The sequence below is a fragment of the Protopterus annectens genome, chromosome 16.part0, assembly GCF_019279795.1.
Source record: "Protopterus annectens isolate FY-2018-M chromosome 16.part0, PAN1.0, whole genome shotgun sequence".
Lineage (NCBI taxonomy): Eukaryota > Metazoa > Chordata > Ceratodontiformes > Protopteridae > Protopterus > Protopterus annectens.
In genome coordinates, this window is record NC_056750.1 from 261,086,658 (window position 1) to 261,106,265 (window position 19,608).

General features: G+C 42.3%; 1 protein-coding gene across 5 annotated transcripts in view; it reads right to left on the reverse strand.

Annotated features, from left to right (window-relative positions):
- The window catches only part of LOC122791042 (myomegalin-like), a 3,200,315-nt gene that overhangs the window by 2,061,518 nt on the left and 1,119,189 nt on the right, over positions 1-19,608 (reverse strand). For all 5 annotated transcript variants that reach the window (XM_044058817.1, XM_044058818.1, XM_044058820.1 and 2 more), the window contains exon 19: positions 8,523-8,711. In XM_044058817.1, the coding sequence (XP_043914752.1) occupies positions 8,523-8,711 (189 nt within the window). The remainder of the gene's footprint in view (positions 1-8,522; positions 8,712-19,608) is intronic.

Consider the following 19,608-nt stretch of genomic DNA (forward strand, 5'->3'; position numbering starts at 1 on the left):
TTTTTGATTGATATGTAGGTGCATTTGATTTGGGCTCCATTTGCCCTGAATGCACTTCCCTGCCAGATGAGCACCCCATGCATAGTCTGATGCATCTGTAGTCATGATTTGGGCGGCAGGGGGTGGTGTGAATGGCAGTCCCTTGTTTTGGTGGCAGGCCTCTGCCCACCACAGGAACTCCAGGCGTAGACAAGGTATGATAGGAATCACTGTTTCCAGGCTGTGACAATGTTGACTCCATAAACTTTTTAAGTACCACTGAAGTTTCCTCATATGCAGTCTTGCATATGGAATTAGAAGAATGCAGGAGGCCATGAACCCCAAGGCTTGCAGTATTTGTCTTGCAGATAGCAGGGTTATTGTGGTCACCTGTTTGAAGTCACCAAATTAATTTGCTTTTCTGGAGTGAGGAAAGCCATCTGGGCAGTTGGATTCAAGCTTGCACCCAGGAATGTAATTTTTTGAGAGGGTACCAGTTGTGATTTATTTTCGTTTATGGTGTACCCTAGACAAGTTAGAACCTTTTTTACAAACGCCAGATGTTTTAAAAGTATGGCCTGGTTTTCTGCCTGAATTAGACAATAGTCCAGGTATGGATATATTTGAATATTTATTTGCCTGCAAAATGCAATTACTGGAGGCAGGCACTTTGTGAATACCCTGGGTGCAGTGGACAAGCCAAAGGGCACTGCAGAGAACTGATAATGCAAATAGCCTGCTTTGAAGCGTAGGTAACTTCTGCAAGATTCCCTGATTGGGATATGCAGGTAAGCCTCTTAAATCTCGAGTTGCCAACCAGGCATCCTTGTCTAGCATAGGAAGTAACTGGTGAAGAGTCAACATCTTGAAGTTTGGAATATCCAGAAAGATGTTTAGAGTAGACAGGTCCAGAAATGGACGCCATGATTTGTCTTTTCTGGGTACCAGGAAAAGTCTGGAATAGAAACCTTGTCCCTTTTCCTCTTATGGTACCAGTTGAATAGCCCCCATGTTTAAGAGGGAAAGTACTTGTTTCTGTGCCTCTGCCCACTGATTTGGGGGCAGGTCTGGCCACCCGTTTGGAGTTGGCAACGTGTGGAAATATAGTGTCCCAGGGATACAGATTTTATTTAAAACCCATTTGTCCTGGGTTATAAGCTGCCCGTTTTTTGCATGAAGAGCAATTTTCCCCCAAAGGGGTGGCTGAGAGGTAAGTGCTTGGTAATTTTAAAGGAAGTCATTGAGACTGTTTACCATAGGGTGGTGTCCTGGTATTTCCAGATTTGGAAGTGGAAGCACCCCACTGCTTAGTTCCAAGAGTCCCTTGGGACTGAAACCTAGTGCTTTTGGAGTGTCTGGGTTTGGCTTGAGTGGAGCTGGAAAGGACCAGTTCTTAGTAGGCCAGTGCCTACTAAATCTTGGAGGTTGCACTTGTAAGAAATCTTTCACAGTTTGCATAGATTTAGCTTTATCTTCCATCTTTTTTAGAACTTCTTCAGCCTTATTGCCAAACAGACTGTTCTGATGCAAAGGAGCATCCAACAATTTTGCTTTAACATGATCAGGCAGAAATTTGCTCCTTAAGCCAAGCATGCCTTCTAAGCACAGACCTAGTAACAGCAGCCCTGCAAGAGTCCTCTAAAGAATCAAAACCACATTGCAAAGTATGTTTTCCAACTTGTTCAGCAGAATGCAATAAATTCTGTAAATCTTTATATTCCACAGTGTCAGAAATCAACATAATTTTCTGTTTAAGCAGTCCCATAATATGCTGTTGATATTTTAGCATATGAAATTGACAGTTTAAAGCCCTGATTGCCAAGGCTGCAGAAGTATAAACCTTTTTAACCCCATCTATCCAGCGCCCTAGTCTCTCTATCAGAAGGGGTAGGATTTTTAGCAGTAGGAGCCTTAATGCCCTTGGGCCCCTGAGAAATGGTTTCTGGGTCTGCAACAGAATTTTGAAAAGGAATTTGTGGGACTCTGAAACCCTGTAGTATCTATCTGGTTTACTAGGAGCCGGAGGCAGGGAATCAGGGGTCATACTGGATTCCGAAAACACATCAACAATGTCTAGTACAGGAGGTATAGCCAAAGGCCTATGCTGAGGAAGAAGAAGGAAATCCCTAAGCCTCTTTTTGGATTCAGAAAATTCCTGACTTTCCCAGTGGAAATGCTCCCTTAAGGTATGTAAAGTTTCCCCAAAAGAAAAGTTCTCAGGGGGGGAAGCAGAGGGAATGGAATCCTCTGCATCAGAATCCTCATAAGTAGGTATGGACAAATCCAGGTCATTAGAAGAGTCAGAAGAAACAGATTCCTGTTCAGAAGATTCATAGTCAAGCTCAGCCCTAGGCCTCTTAGAAGGGGGGGGGGGGGTTGACTACCCCTGATTAGAGAAATTAAATCTTCAGCCATTTTGATCATTTGTTTTTTAGGCATAGGGGCCTGAACATGTGGCCTGGGCGTCAGTTTTTTAGACATAGATCGAGATTTAGGCCTTAGTATTGAAGGTGGAGTCAGTTTAATATGCAAGTCTGTAGGCCTGAATACACCCTCAGAAGCCGGTGCCTGTACAGCGGCTCTGGACCCATCCAAGGTACAGACATCCGTGGGTTCCATAGGTGAAGCATCTCGCGGCATACCTGACTCCAAATGGGTCTCAGTATAGGCCTGGGAATCAGAAGTAGCGGGTATCAGGGGCTGCGAAAGCGCCTCACTGAGTACCGGCGAACTGGAGACTGGCTTAGGAGAAGCGTCGTCGGCAGTTTTGGACCTCAACGGCCTGTCTCTGTCTTTTTCTTTGCACTTTTTCGGTATTCTGGTAGTCGAATGGCTAACCGACATCATTTCTGGATAATTAAACCACGAACCGAAATATTTAGAAGCAAAAATGTACTGACGACGGATAGTGCACTGATTAAATAAAGCACAAAACCGACAGCAAGGTACGTCGTGGTCAGGGCCTAGGCAAGGAATACAGTACAAATGAAAATCTTTATGAGGTGTTTGCTTCCCACAAGTAATGCAATTATTAACTTTTACTGACATGGGTAGGGAGCAAGAAAGTTTCCCCAACGAGGTACTTAGCTTTTAGTTGAAGACTTCAGTTCTGAAACTCGAAAACGAACATTTCAGGAGTCGGCCGACTGGCACTTGCGAACTGCTTCTGCTTCGGGCACTGCACGGCAAGAAAGACTGATGTAATGGCATCGGCTACATGTTTTATACCCCTGACTACCTGACGTCATGGAAGACGGGACAGCAACCAACGCAGGACCCAAGACTTTGTTAATCAGGCCGACTGAGGGCAACCTGTCAGCAGATTACCCAAATGTAATGACTGCAACAGTGAAACATGAAAAACATCTGCAGATGCACCTGGAGGCGTCACTTGGATGTAATGAGTTTAAAGACATTACTTATACATGAAATGAAAAAAAAAATGCACTAAAAGCCTGTTTGTTGCTAAAAACGTTACAAAAAAAAAAAAGAAAGATAATTCACAGGACTGTGTAGGTTAAAATTGTATGCATTTAAAACTATTTAAATAAGGTACTTTTCCATTAATGGGGCAACACCTTTCTGGGCCTGGATTTGCGTTAATGGAAAAATACCCATTTTTCTTAAATATATGAAGACTGAAACTCAAATATATATCATTATTTAGTGAGTCCAGTCCTCACTGATTTGCCAGAAGTCCATAAAATTTTATGCGGAACAGACTAAAATATGAGGCAAAAATCATTCTGGACATTCTGCGAAAAAAGTCACTGAAACAATGTCACGCCGTTGAACTGAGAAAATCACAGTTATTTGCAGTATGTTTTAATCAAATTAACTCCAGCTGTTTTTGATGGTCCTTTTTATGTAATTGTTTAACTGGGTAAAGTGCATTGCTTTACTTTTCATCTGCAACCTGTTGTGATTTAGCAAAAACGCTGAAAACTTTACTTTTTTTAGCCAAGTATCAGAAGTGTTGTGCTTCCCACAAGATGACAGGGCTGGTGTGGTAAACTTTTGAGTCTGAACACTGTACATGCCTTCAGTTATAGGCATTGCTGGAGGATGCCAAATGGGTAAAAGTACAGAGTCAACTTTTAAATGTGCACCTAGAAAACTGTGTGTAAAGCTCTATACGGAAGACACTAATTTGGTGTGTGTGTTTGCAATGGTGTTTGATTTTTTATTTTCCTTTAGCATACACAGCATACACAAGTAAAACCACGCTGAAACATCAGTGTGAGGTTGTACACTACTTTCCTTAAAATCTGTTTAGTATCTACTAACTCCAGTAAGAAAAAGATGGCACTGTGATTACCTCACGTCACTTTTGCTTTTAACACGTGACGTAAGAAATCAAAGAAGTGAAAGCAGAAGTTAAAGGGTGTACATTGCTTTTAAATTTGAAGCAAAGGGCAGATTGACTTCCAGTTTGTTTTATCTGCAAAATTTCAATGACGGGTAATTTTGGGAGGAAATAAATGCAAATTTGCATTTTAAGGAGTTTCACACACTCCCATGCAGAGACAAAGTGAAGAGACCCGTCTGCTTGCCCAGGTGCTAGGGTAGTGGATGTTTCAAATGCCCTGTAAAGTCTTCTGTTGAGGAATAATGGCACAAGGACCAGTTTAACACATATTGCCGAAAGTTATCTGGGTCTGGAAATGTGTGCCTTTGTTTTAAAACATTTCACCAGGATAACTGACCCATTTCTGACATAACAAATTAATAATTTTAGCTACATTACATATCCGTACTTTTCTGTTAATGCAAATCCAGGCCCAGAAAGCTGTTGCCCCATTAACAGAAAAGTACCTTAAAAAGTATATTTGCTAACCAGATATCAGGCAAGCATTTCTCAATGCTGCATTCAGGGGGGAAATGTGCAATGAATGAAGCAGATAAGAAACAGTACCTTTAGTTAGAAACATGCTGTCAGCCATCCAAAGTGTAGCAAATGAAAGATTACATAGGAAAACTATTACTCTTACACTGCCTGGAAACCTTGTCAGAAGATTTCCGGAGATAAATTCTCCTCATTTTAACAGCTATTCTTAAACAACCCATTCAACAAAACACAGAATACTGTATCCTATACCCTTCATAGCCCTTCTCTTTATGATTAAAATTCTGAACCTTTGATTCATGAACATAAACAGCACTCTCCTTTCAGATGCATTTCAACTTCTGCCACCTTGCAAGACATAGCCCTAGACAATACATTACAATATATTCTTTAATTCTGAACAAAGCATATAATTTCTGGGCAACACCCACATCAGGGAAATTAAAATGTGAAACAGAATGCACCACAATTTTCTCCACTGCTGTATGATCTGGCAACAGCCAAGTCCAGACACTGCTCAGCCAAGCAGCTGAACAGCCCCAACAATGTATTAAACTCTTTCTCCATAATAAATAAAAGCCACACATTACAAGCACTGGTTCGCATCTTTGGGAAAAAACAGTTCCATATACAGCTCTGATGACTCCAAGGGAAAGCCACACAACTCGTCTTTCACACAAATGTCCTGATCTCAGCCCATTACAAACACATGCCACTACCTTAAGTACCCTAACAAAAAGAAAAAGAAATCAATGTGGGGAAAAGGCTTAGTCTCCAAGACCCATCCAGCTTTCACTGATTCACTGACCATAACAGTTATAAAAAAAAAAAAAAATCGACAAATGTTCTACTTGACAGAAGATATTCCACTAATGAAGCCAACAACAAAAATGCATTTGATAAATACCTATTAGACTAGGGAATTCAACAAAATGCAATTCTATGAAATGAAATAACCCTTTAAGATTAGGGTGGTCTGCCTTTCAGGGCAAATGGCATAACAAACATGGAAAGAGCTACCAGGAAATGGAGAGCTGTAACGTGAACTAAAATATGAGCGGAACTACTGAGTTTGTTCAAACACTGAACAACTTTTTACTCAATAAATATGAAAACTGTAAATGTAGTGTAAGCGTCTTAAATCTGTTCTTAAGGTAACAATGTTTTCTGTGGTAAAGAACATGACAGTGGGCTTCAGTTTACAATTTTATAAAGACCCTGGAACTAAATCGAGAGACTTCTCAAAGTGCATACCTTCAAAAAATTATTTTCTGTAGGAGCAAATGATTCTCAACATGAAGTTGAGACTTGGCCCTCCTGAAATCTGGACCCTTGAAACAGCATAGATGGATAAATCCTACTTTATTTCTAAGGCGTATCTCTGCTGTTTAATAAGGCATAATGCATCCATCAGCAGTGTATTACTGCAGCAAGAAGTTAAATATCAGTCCATATACACATTCTTAAAAGAAAAGAATGCTGACCAAATGTCTTCCCGTGAAATTGTGTACTCTTGGCTTACTTTTATTAGAAATGTCTTCAGAATACACAGAGTCCTGTACAGACCTTTAATTTGCCATGTACACCAGGTGATCTAAGTCATGTGACTAAACAAAGGTACATACCAAATAAAATACGCACACACAAAACAGGTACAAAAACAAAAAGTGATCTTATATTTTAGTAACCTCATTTTTAAAACACAATTAATAGACGTCTTCATTTAAACCCAGGGATACCCCAGAATTTAATTTCAATTGCCACAACTCCCTCTACTCAATCATATTTATCCAGTTTCCACCTCATACTGGATAAGGAATTTGTTCCAATACGAAAAATCTGAACTTTCTGAAACTGGTGCATTGCTGTACGTGTTTACTAAGGGCATTAGTTGAATCTTTGTTTTTATACTGTAATTATGCTCAAATCCTTTGCTTGAGTAGCCAATCTGTCTTTCCCACATAAACAACCACAGTTACGAGCAGCTAAAATCCTAATTTATTAAAACTTTAAAACACAGAAGCAAAACAAGCGCTTTTGTCCCGTGTACTTGAAATTTCATCACATAAAATACATTTCCACATAAAACTTATCACAGAATATTCAAGAAGCGATATAAACCACGCCTTTTGTTCCACAGTTATGTCCCACACAACCAATGGCCCTTTTATACCCTGATACAGATATATTAGTTGTGTCACTGACAAATCTGCATTAGCTGCAACAGATATTTATTCATTTTTCTAACACTGAGTCAGAGGCAAGCTTGTTGCAATTACTTTCAAGCTTATTGTTAAGGTGCTGTTCCTTTTTCCACAAATAAAGGCTCTACACCCAAAATTTGTTGGACAGACCATTCTTAATAGTTAAGTTCCAATTATGCTGTATTAGGTTTTGCAAATGCCTGTCATTCTTGTCAAAAGGTAATACAGCAGTTTGACACTCATGATGGACACTTGTTTTTTTTATAAGAATCAGGTTGCTTCAAAAGCCGTCAAATTCTGGATTAGTTCCTTGGGTTATCCTCTCCAAAAACACTGAAGAGAGAATATTCACTGTTTCATGAACTTCTCATCATACAAAAGTAGTCCAGAAAGTTGATCAACCCTTTCATTTGCCAAACAGGGCGTTGGCCGCTAAAATGTAATAAAACTGTCAGAAGAGGTAGGGTTCTTCTAATCATTAGATTCAAACTGCCTCATAATTACATTTTTGGAAACGCTGACATCTAAAAAAATTATAGTTAATTTATTATATTGAAAAGTAAATTCTAAACTCAGTTGTAGCATTCAAATAAGTAAAAAAAAAAAATTCATCCTCCTCACTATCCCACAACAAAAAATATCATCCAAACATTGTAGATATAATATTTTGGTCCTGAATGAACAAAGAAAAACACTTCTCCTAGTACTATACAATTCTTTGTTACAATAAACTCATGCACACTTTGCACCCATGGCCACATCTCTTTTCTGGTGGAAGTATCTCTCAAAAAACATAAAAATTGTTATTTAAAACAGTTTCCACTGCATCATGAAGCAAACAAATCTCGGAGGCATTATCAAAAGATGTGTTCATTACAATGGATTCATGAAACCAATTAAGACCAGTGTTGTGGGGAATATCTGAAAAGACATTTTCAAATTAGTTGCCACCCTTAGTTCATTTGTGTTTATACATGTCAAAAAAAAAAAAAAAAAAAAAAAAATGCCTAGAGTCTCTTAAAACATGATTGGCATTGTAAAAAAGGTTTTTAACCATACACACATTCTTATGTTGTCATACAACCGTGCTCACACACAATATTTTTATTCTGCGTGATACAAGAGTTGGTTTAAGAATTAAACACCAAGACCAGAATTAATTGATAAAACAACTGGTCAAACAAAGTTCTCACTAGTAGTATTATGCTTTATTAAAAATATACCCAAAACATTTCCCAGTTTCTGTTGCTAAGAAGTTCCAAGCTATATTAAAATTGCATTTCAATTATCAGTTTTATTTTTAATTCAAAACCCTCCACATCTGCTTTGAAAGTGCAAGAACAAGCTTCAGTGCAATGGATTAAAAAGGTGTTCAGGTATCATGCAAACAAAAATTACAAAAAAAAAGTCAAATCGTGGAAACAACTGAAGAAGAATATTTTGCATTATTAAGCATTCATCTTCTGATAAAAAGGAAGAAGTGCAATACATACATTTATAATTTTGTCTTTATCTTCCAAGAATGCCTTCAGCTGGGCAAGTTCCAGGTCTTGCTTCTGCCTTGCTGAGTAAAGGTGTTGCAACTTAGCAATTTCTTGCTCCTTTTCAGAGAGCCGAAGCTTTAGGTCCTCAGTCTCTTGACTACAATTTTGTATTATAAAGCAAAGTTTTGTTTCGATTTCCTTTCAAAAGAAAGCAAAAAAACAGTCAGACGTAATCGCATCAAACAAAGAATGAAGCATTTTTGAAACAAGAAAAAAAGTTTAGTTGTAGAGCTACCAATCAGAACAAGACTTCCCAAGAGTATTTTAAAATTGGCAGAAAACTACTCTAAAGTCATCCCACTTGGCAAACACCATTACTCCAAAAGTCCTTGTTTTTTTTAATCTGTGCAGCAGAAAGTACAGTTGTGTACACTTAACATACATGTAGATGTTAGAGTGTATTCACTTTTACAGTCATCACACACAGGTTATCTGCCTGCAGGTAGCCCTCAGTCAGCCCGAATACCAGAGTCTTGGGAATTCTGCGTCGGATGCTATCGCTTCTTCCATGACGTCAGGTAGTCAGGGGTATAAAACATGCAGCCGATGCCATTACATCAGTTTTTCTTGCCCCAGATGTCAGGAGACCCCAAAATAGGAAGCAATTACATGGTGTGGAACACCTCCAGTAAAAAGTAAATACCAAAGCCATAAGATATGGCCAAAAAGAGTAAAGGTAGAAAGCATAGAGAAGTCAGGGGGCTGGAGGGTAACCAGGACTGCAACAGTGAATACACTCGAACATCTACATTTATGGTAAGTGGACACAACTGTACTATCTCCTTTGTGTTTCACTGTTGCAGTCATCACACTTGGGGTGATTCCCAAAGCTAAGGAAGGGTGGAGACAGTCAAGAAGTATTACGGCTGGCTAGCAGGCCTTGCAAGACTGCTGTGGCAAATCCAGCTCTGGATTTTAAAAAGACAGGTAAGTGGTAATGCTTGGTGAAGGTGTGTACAGAACTCCAGGTTGCAGCTTCCAGGATGTCCCTGGTAGGGACTCCCCTGAGAAATGCTGTAGAGGTTGAGGTAGCCATGAGGTTTGATCCCCTGTGGGATAGGCTTCTCATGGTGTTTGTAGCAGAAATGGATGCAGTGTGCTATCCATTTGGAAATGGTTTGCTTTGAAATGGCTTTGCCCTCTGCCCCTGTAGCAAAGCTGACTAGCAGCTGGTCAGTTTTTCTGAAAGGCTTAGTCCTGTCAAGGTAGAAGCTGAGCTGTCTGTGCACATCGAAGGACTGCAGGATCCTTTCCCCTTTATTCTGAGGGTTAGGGAAAACGGTTGGTAAATGGATGGATAGGCCTTTGTGGAGTAGCTCTGCTAAGTAATCACGGATTTGAGGTAAGGTGGGCACGGCTGTGTCCTTTCCTTGAGACTGGTTCCAAGAACAGTATCTTTTCCACTTTTCTGAATAGGATTTCCTAGTACTAGGACTCCTGGCCTCAAGGATGACATCCAGCACCTGTTTGCTGAGGGTTGCTGGTGGTGTGTTCAGGGAATAAGCCAGGCTGCTAGGTTCAGGGTTTGCAGCTGAGTATGCAAAATCTGTCCCTCCTGCTGGGGCAGCAGAGAGGGGGTCTGATGTAGGTGCCAGGGTGGCACTGCTGTCAGACTGAGTAGGAGTGAGTACCAGTGCTGGCATGGCCAGTCTGGTGCAATAAGGATTGTCCTTGGCCTGTCCTGTTTGATCTTGAGTAGTACTTTTGAGAGGAGGGGCAGAGGGGGAAAGGCATAGATTGAGAGGTTTTCCCATGTAAAGGATAGAGCATCCACTTTCCATGCTTGGTTGTGGGGACTTCGGGTGCAAAATTTGCTCAATCGATGGTTTTGGGGGGAAGCAAAGAGGTCCACCTCTGGTGTCCCCCACCTGTGGATTAGAAGTTTGAATGTGTTGGGTTCCAGTTTCCACTCGTGTGGGTCCAGTAGATTTCTGCTCAAGTCTGCCAGTGAATTTTGTTTGCCTGGCAGAAATTGAGCTTGCAGGTGCACTTGATTGCTCAAAGCTGTGTTCCACAAGGCCATGGCTAACCTGCAGAGTGGGTAGGAATGAGTCCCCCCCTGCTTGTTTATGTACCACGTAACTGTGGTGTTGTCTGTCTTTATCAAAAGTTGTCCTGGAAGGATAAGGTATTTGAAGGCCATCAGTGCATTCTGTACAGCGAACATTTCTTTTTGATTGACATGCAGGTGGATTTGTCCTGGGTTCCATTTGCCTTAAATGCATTTGCCTGCCATGTGAGCCCCCCCATGCATAGTCTGATGAGTCTGTTGTCAGGGTTTGGGCGGCAAGGGGTTGAGTGAAAGGGAGTCCCTTTTTGTGGTTGCAAGCCTCTGCCCACCAAAGGAACTCTGTCCTTATACAAGGAATGATAGGAATCAGTGTTTCCAGGTCCTGAGAATGTTGACACCAGAGGCTTTTTAAGTACCACTGAAGTTTCCTTATATGCAGTTTTGCATATGTAATTAGTAGAATGCATGAGATCATGAACCCTAGGGCTTGCAGTATTTTTCTTGCAGACAGCTGGGTTTTGGTAGCCAGTAGTTTGAAGTAATTTGTGAAATAAACCTGCTTTTCTGGAGTGAGGAATGCCATCTGGGAAGTTGTGTTCAAGGTTGCTCCTAGGAATACAATCTTTTGGCTGGGTACCAGACGTGATTTCTTTTCGTCGATGGTATACCCCAGAGAAGTTAGGAGTCTCTTTACAAAAGTCAGGTGCTGAAGTAGCAATTCTTGACTGTCCGCCTGAATCAGGCAATCGTCCAAGTATGGGTACATTTGAATATTTCGCTGCCTGCAATATGCAATGGCTGGAGCCAGGCACTTTGTGAATATCCTGGGCGCAGTAGATAAGCCAAAGGAAAGTGCAGAGAACTGATCGTGAATAGAGCCTACCCTGAAATGTAGATATTTCCTGCAAGATTCCCTTATGGGGATGTGCAGATAAGCTTCTTTTAAGTCCAGGATGACCAGCCAGGAGTCCTTGGCTAGCATAGGAAGCAGCTGCTGGAGTGTAAGCATTTCAAATTTTGGTACCACCAGGAAGGTGTTGAGAATGGACAGATCCAGGATAGGGTGCCAAGAGTTCTCTTTTCTGGGCAGCAGGAATAGTCTGGAGTAGAAAAGTACAGTTGTGTACACTTACCATAAATGTAGATGTTAGAGTGCATTCACTGTTGCAGTCATTACATTTGGGTAATCCTGCTGGCAGGTTGCCCTCAGTCAGCCTGAATTCCAAAGTCTTGGGTCCTGCGCCGGCTGCTGCTGCTCCTTCCCTGACGTCAGGTCGTCAGGGGTATAAAAGCAGCAGCCAACGCCATTTTCTTCAGTTTTTCTTGCCCCAGATGTCAGGTGCCCCCTAAAAGGGTAGCCAAAATTTATATATATATATATATATATATATATATATATATATATGTAAAAATACATGCACCAATATAAACTACCTTCATCTACAAGCTAATACACCACATAGGTTGCATAAATCAGAGAAGGAAAGATAAGTTCCAGTTGAAAAAAGGGGGATGGCGGGTGGGTAACCTGGACTGCAACATTGAATACACTCGAACATCTACATTTATGGTAAGTGTACACAAATGTACTATGTTCTTCGTGTTTCACTGTTGCAGTCATTACATTTGGGTAGAGTCCCAAAGCTATGGTTGGGAGGCTGGAGCTAAACAGCATTAGGAGCGGCTATGAGGCCCTGCAGAACTGCAGTGGCAAAGCCTGCCCTAGATTTAGAGTAGAGTGGCAGATTATAGTGCTTTGTAAAGGTGTGCACTGAACTCCAAGTAGCAGCCTCTAAAATGTCTTTGGTTGGTACTCCCCTGAGGAAGGCTGCTGAAGTGGCTACAGCTCTGGTTGAATTTGGCCTAATGCCCTTAGGCACTGCCTTCCATGGTGAAAATAGCAGAAACGAATGCAGTGGCTTATCCACTTTGAAAGAGTTCGCTTTGAGACAGCCTTTCCTTGTGATCCTGCAGCATATGCCACTAGTAATTGGTCCGTCTTCCTGAAAACTTTGGTTCTGTCCAAGTAGAATCTAGCTGTCTGTGTATGTCCAAAGAATGCAGAATTCTCTCCCCCTTGTTCTGTGGATTGGATACAAAGTTGGCAGATGAATAGTTTGGTTAAGAGCCACACTGGACACCACCATAGGCATAAATGTTGGGTTTGTCCTCAGAGAAAAGTACAGTTTTGTACCTACCATAAATGTAGATGTTCGAAGATCCACATTGCTGCAGTCCTTACTTATGGGGTAGTCCGCTGTCCTCGGTCGGCCCGAATACCAAAGTATTAGGCTGACGTCGGTCATGGGCGCACAGCCCTGACATCAGAGCGTCAGGGTATAAAAGCGCATGACCGACGTCATATCCTCAGTCTTTTCTTGCCCCAGATGTCAGAAGGCCCTAAAAGAAAGGCCACAGCCAAAAAACAGAGTACCTTCCCAAAAGATATGCCCAACTACAGCCATCACCCAAACCATATAACCATGCTAAGCTACAGAGGGAAGGAGGGAGAATTGGACTGCAGCAATGTGGATCTTCGAACATTTACATTTATGGTAGGTACAAAACTGTACTATGTTCTTCATCTCACATTGCTGCAGTCCTTACTTATGGGTAGAATCCCAAAGCAACGGAAAGGGAGGTTGGCAAAATCATAAAGCAGTAGGGGCTGCTAAAATGCCCTGTAATATTGCAGTGGCAAATCCAGCCCTAGACTTAGAATAAAGAGGAAGGTGGTAATGTTTAGAAAAAGTATGTACTGAACTCCAAGTGGCTGCTTCCAAAATATCCTTTGTAGCTACCCCCCTTAGAAAGGCAGTAGAAGTTGCAGTAGCTCTAGTGGAATGAGGTCTGATTCCAGCCGGAATCTCCTTACCATGATGGGAATAACAAAAAGAAATACAAAACCCAATCCATTTAGAAATAGTTTGTTTTGAAACAGGTCTACCCTGTGAACCCAAAGCAAAAGAAACAAACTGCTGAGACTTTCTGAACTCCTTGGTTCTGCTCAAATAATAACGCAACTGCCTGTGAATATCCAAAGTATGCAAAATCTTCTCCCTTTATTTTGAGGATTTGCATAAAAGTAGGCAAATGAATAGTTTGGTTTAAGGCCACACTAGAAACCACTTTAGGCATAAAGGAAGGATTAGTGCAAAGATACCCTATCCTTATGAAAATCAAGAAAGGCTCCACTGCCATAAGGGCCTGTAATTCAGAAACCCTTCTTGCAGAAGTAATGGCCAACAAAAAAGCAGTTTTCCATGACAAATACTTTAACTCGGCAGTAGCTGCAGGCTCAAAAGGTTGTAGAGTAAGTTTTCCAACACAAAATTGAGATCCCAAGCAGGAGTAGGAGCTCTCGTGGGGTCTTATGTTCTTTGCCCCTCTGAGAAACTGCTTAAACAAAGGATGAGAGAATAAAGGAGGGTCACTGTCATAATTAGCCGAAATGGCTGCAGCATGAACCTTTATGGAGGAGAAGGACAAACCTTTGTCTAATAACTCAGTAAGATATTGTAAGGAAGCACTCAAATTAGGCTTGGAAACATCAAAATCCTTCCCTTTGCTCCAAATAAAAAATCTCCTCCATTTATCAGCATAAACTTTCCTTGTACTAGGCCTCCTGGCCTCCAAAATAACATTCAAAACTTGTTGTGGAAGCTGAGAACCTCCAGAATCTAAAACAGAATATGCCAGGCTGTTAGATGCAGAGACTGAATTCTGACATTGAGAAAGTGATTGCCCTCCTGAGACAAAAGGTGTGGAATCAAAGGCAGAGCCCATGGAGGCTCTCGGACCAAACTCCTCAGTAATGGATACCAGTGTTGTCGAGGCCAATCCGGTGCTATCAGGATCATGGATGGCTTGTCTTGTCTGGCCTTCAAGAGAACCTTGGGCAGAAGAGGTAGAGGTGGAAAGGCATATACATGAAGATTGTTCCAACTGAATGACAGAGCGTTCACCTTCCAAGCTGTGGGATGAAACCTTTTTGTGCAAAACTTTGGCAACTGGTAATTTAGTGGAGAAGCGAACAGATCTATGTCTGGAGTTCCCCATGACACTGTCAACTTTTGAAATACCTGAGGATCCAATTTCCACTCGTGAGGATCCACTATTTGTCTGCTCAATACATCTGCTAAGGAGTTCTGTGCTCCTGGTAGAAATCTTGCCTGAAGATTGAGGTTGTAACTGAAAGCTGTCTCCCACAAAATCATCGCTTGTCTGCAAAGAGGGTACGAATGAGTTCCCCCTTGCTTGTTGATGTACCACATGACAGTTGTGTTGTCTGTTAGAATCAACACCTGCCCTGGGTGAAGTAAATCCTTGAAAGCCATCAATGCAAATTGTAATGCTAACATCTCCTTCAAGTTGATATGCAAGTGTTGAAGTCTGGCAGGCCACGTGTCTTGCACCCATTTTCCATTGAGGTGTGCTCCCCAAGCCTTGTCCGAGGCATCCGTCGTTAGAATCTGACTCGCCTCTGGTCGGGTCACAGAGAGTCCCTAGTTTAGGTGACATTCCTGAGCCCACCACAAAAATTCCTTCTGAATGCAAGGTATTATCTGAATGACAGTGTCTAGATCCTGGCAGTGTTGTGTCCATAGATTTTTGAGATACCATTGAAGCTTCCTCATATGCAATTTGGCATTGGGAAGCACCAGAATACAAGATGCCATGAACCCCAAGGCTTGAAGGACTGTCCTTGCAGTCAGCCTGGACTGTAGAGACATTTGATGGAAATAAAGTGAAAGACTTTTCTGTTTGTCCGGGGACAAAAAGGCCATCTGGGAAGCTGTATTCAGTCTCACACCCAGAAAGCACATGTCCTGAGAGGGTACTAGACTGGACTTTGTTTCGTTCACAGAATACCCTAGGCATCTTAACACTACCATCACATACTGTAGATGCTGAAGAAGCTCGTCCTTGTCTAGTGCAATAATCAGGCAATCGTCCAAGTAAGGATAAATTTGTATTCCTTCCATCCTGAAAAAGGCTATCACTGGAGCCAGAACCTTTGTGAACACTCTGGGCGCAGTAGATAAGCCAAAGGGCAATGCAGAGAACTGATAATGTAAATTTCCAGCTTGAAAACGCAGGTACTTCCTGCAACTGGGCCTGATAGGAACATGAAGATAAGCCTCTTTTAGATCCAGAGTTACCATCCAGTGTTCTTTTCCCAGCAGAGGCAAAAGCTGTTGTAATGTCAACATTTTGAACTTTGGAATGTCCAAATAAGTGTTGAGGAGAGATAAATCCAAAATCGGTCTCCACGTGTTCCCTTTCTTTGGTACTAGAAACAGGCGGAATAAAACCCTAGACCCACTTCTGAAGGAGGTACTGGCTGTATAGCTCCCATGTGAAGAAGTAATGAAATCTGTTTGTGAGCCTCCATCCTTTGCCGAGGAGGAATGTCTGGCATACCTTTGAAAGGAGGCAATGTATGGAAATAAAACTTGTAACCTTTGTTTATAATGTCCAACACCCATTTGTCTTGGGTGATTAAAACCAATTTTGCTTGAAGAGAGCTAGCTTTCCTCCCAAAGGAGCTGCCAGGCAAGAAGAATCTGGCAGCTGAAAATGCAGGTCATTGGGCCTGTTTACGAAAGGACTGGCCCCTACCCTCACCAGCAGATTGAGCAGGCGAACTCCATGTTCTTGGCCTAAAGGTACTCTGAGCGCTGCTCCTACCACGTCTAGATCTACCCCTAGACTGGAAATCAGAAGAAGGGTACGCCACCCCTTAGCAGGCCAATTTCTACTAAACTTAGGAGGTTGAACCTGCAAAAAATCTTTAACAGTCTGCATAGACTTAGCCTTGTCCTCCATTTTCTTCAAAACAGACTCCACAGGAGGACCAAACAAAACTTCGACTGTAAAGGGGCATCCAGAATTCTAGACTTAACATGCTCAGATAAATTCTGATCCTTAAGCCAGGCATGCCTACGAAGAACTGAACCAGTGGCAGCCACTCTAGAAGAAGCTTGCAAATCATCAAAGCCACACTGCAAAGAATGTTTCCCCACCTGTTCAGAAACATGCACCAAATCTTGCAATTCTTTACACTCTATGCCCTCTGCCAAAGCATCCACTTTAGATTTTAGCTGAGAAAGGAGGAAATTCTGATATTTCAACATATGAAACTGGCAATTTAAAGCCCTCATTGCTAAAGTAGAAGAGGTGTACACCTTCTTACCCCATCTGTCCAAAGCTCTAGCTTCCTTATCTAGAGGAACCGGATTCTTTACAACAGAAGCCCTAACACCCTTAGGCCCCTGACTAATAGTTTCTGGGTCCGCCCTAGGACTCTTATATAGGTATTTATGAGCCTCAGGTACCCTATAATACCTGTCCGGTTTAACTGGTGCAGGAGGCATAGAATCTGGATTAAATGAGGCCTCCGAAAAAACATCCTGAACAACATCCAAAACAGGAGGAATAGCCAAGGGTCTGTACTGTGGTAAAAACAAGAACTCTCTAAGCCTCTTTCTGGAATCTGAGTAATCCTGTCCTTCCCACTTAAAATGTTCCCTCATAGAATGTAAGGTTTCTGAAAATGAAAAATCCTCTGGAGGGAAGCAGGAGGAGTAGAATCCTCTGCATCGAATCAGAATAAGGAGGAAAATCTTGAGTATCTTCAGCAGAAGACTCAGAATCATCTGAGGCCTGCTCCAAAATTTCCAACTCTGGCTCTACCCTGGGCCTCTTATCAGGAGGGGGCATGGAACCTCTAATTAAAGTAATCAAATCTTCTGCCATTTTAAGCATATGCTTCTTAGGTACAGACCCTGAAGAACCAGAACTAACTCCAGAAGAAGGCAAAACAGACCTGCCCTTAGAAGGAGCCCTAGAAACAGTAGCAGAAGGCCTAACCCCTTAGGCAAAGAAGGGAGAATAGTAACCTGAGAGGCCCCTTCAGCCTGACCGACTCCTGTGAGGCCACATCCTGTAAAATCAAGGTTTCCGAGACTCAACAGAAACTTCAGCCGGATCCACCTGTTCCACTGCAGTCTCTAAGGACCGGCGTCCAAATGGACGAATCATCCTGCCTAGGCTTTACAGATTTGTCTTTACGCTTCTTGAAGCGGACGCCGGAGGATCCGACGGCATATTATAATTACACCGTTTGCCAAAGACTAACCTAGCTCAATCTAGCCTTCTCTTAATAGTGCGCTTATTAAACCTAGCACAAAACCGACACCCAACTACGTCGTGCTCCGGTCCCAAGCAAGGGATACAAAGCGAATGGTAATCCCTATGCGGTATCTGCTTCCCACAAGAAATACAATTATTCACTTTTTCTGACATCCGGTAAATAAATGAGGCAAGAAAAACAAAATGCTCTCAACGGGTACTTAGCCAACTTGGTATGTCTGAAACTCCGAAAACGAAAAATTTCAGAAAGCCGAACGGCACTTGCAACGCTGCTTCTGCATCGGACCATGCGGCAAAAAAGACAGAGGATATGACGTCGGTCATGCGCTTTTATACCCTGATGCTCTGATGTCAGGGCTGTGCGCCCATGACCGACGTCAGCCTAATACTTTGGTATTCGGGCCGACCGAGGACAGCGGACTACCCCATAAGTAAGGACTGCAGCAATGTGAGATGAAGAACATCCTTGTCTGGATAAAACATGATAAAAGGTTCCAAGGTTCCACAGCCATGAGTGCCTGTAACTCTGAAACTCGTCTTGCAGAAGTTATTGCTAGGAGCGGAGCTGTTTTCCAAGATAAAGACCTTATATCAGCAGTAGCAGCTGGCTCAAAAGGAGGCATGGTGAGTTTTTCCAAGACATAGTTGAGGTCCCATGCAGGTATTGGTGTTCTTCTTGGAGGCCTTACATTTTTGTCACCTCTGAGGTACTGCTTTAATAATGGATGATAAAAGATTGGTGGCTCTGTATTGTAATGAGCCGAAATGGCAGAGGCATGAATTTTAATTGAGGAAAAAGATAGGCCTTTGTCCAGCATCTCAGTTAAGTATTGCAAAATCTGAGGAATATTTGGTACAACTGTATCAGTTCCTTGTGCTTGGTTCCAAGTACAGAATCTCTTCCATTTTCCAGCATAACATTTTCTAGTACTAGGCCTTCTGGCTTCCAAAATGACATCCATCACAGCTTTACCGAGAGCTGTGTTTTGTGTGATTACATTATTCGCCATGCTGCCAGGTTTAAAGTCCTGAGTTGGCTGTGCAGGATCTGATTATTTTGCTGCGACAGTAGATTGGGTATTTGAGGTAAGGTCCAAGCTGGGCATTGAAACCAGTTCCTTAGGATTGGAAACCAGTACTGGCGGGGCCAGTCTGGGGCAATCAGTATCATCTTTGGCTTCTCCTATCTGACCTTTAGGAGTACCTTGGGGAGGAGAGGCAGTGGGGGAAAGGCATATACTGATAAGTTTTTCCAGCTGAAAGATGGGGCTTCCACTTTCCATGCTTGTCTGTGATAAGTCCTCGTGCAGAATCTTTTTAGTTGGTAGTTGTGAGGGGAGGCAAATAGATCCATGTCCGGGCATCCCAATTTCCCTGTGATCATGCTGAAGACATGTGGATCCAGGTGCCATTCGTGGGGATCCATGAGATTTCTGCTTAGTTCGCCTGCCAGAGTATTTTCCTTTCCTGGCAGGAATTGTGCCTGCAGATGTACTTGGTAAGTCAAAGCTGTGTCCCACAAAGCCATGGCTAGTCTGCAAAGGGGGGTAAGAATGTGTGCCCCCCCCTGCTTGTTTATATACCACATGACCGTGGTGTTGTCTCTGTCTTTATCAGTAGCTGTCCCGGATGAAGTAGGTCCTTGAAGGCTGTCAGGGCATTTTGAACAGCTAGCATCTCTTTTTGATCGGTATGTAGATGCATTTGGTTTGAGAACCATGTGCCCTGAATGCATCTTCCTGTCATGTGGGCCCCCCAGGCATAATATGATGCATCCATTGTTAGTGTCTGCCTGACGCGGGTAATGTGAATGGCTGTCCCTTGTTCTGGTGACAAGCCTTCATCCACCATCGAAACTCCTGTTGCAGG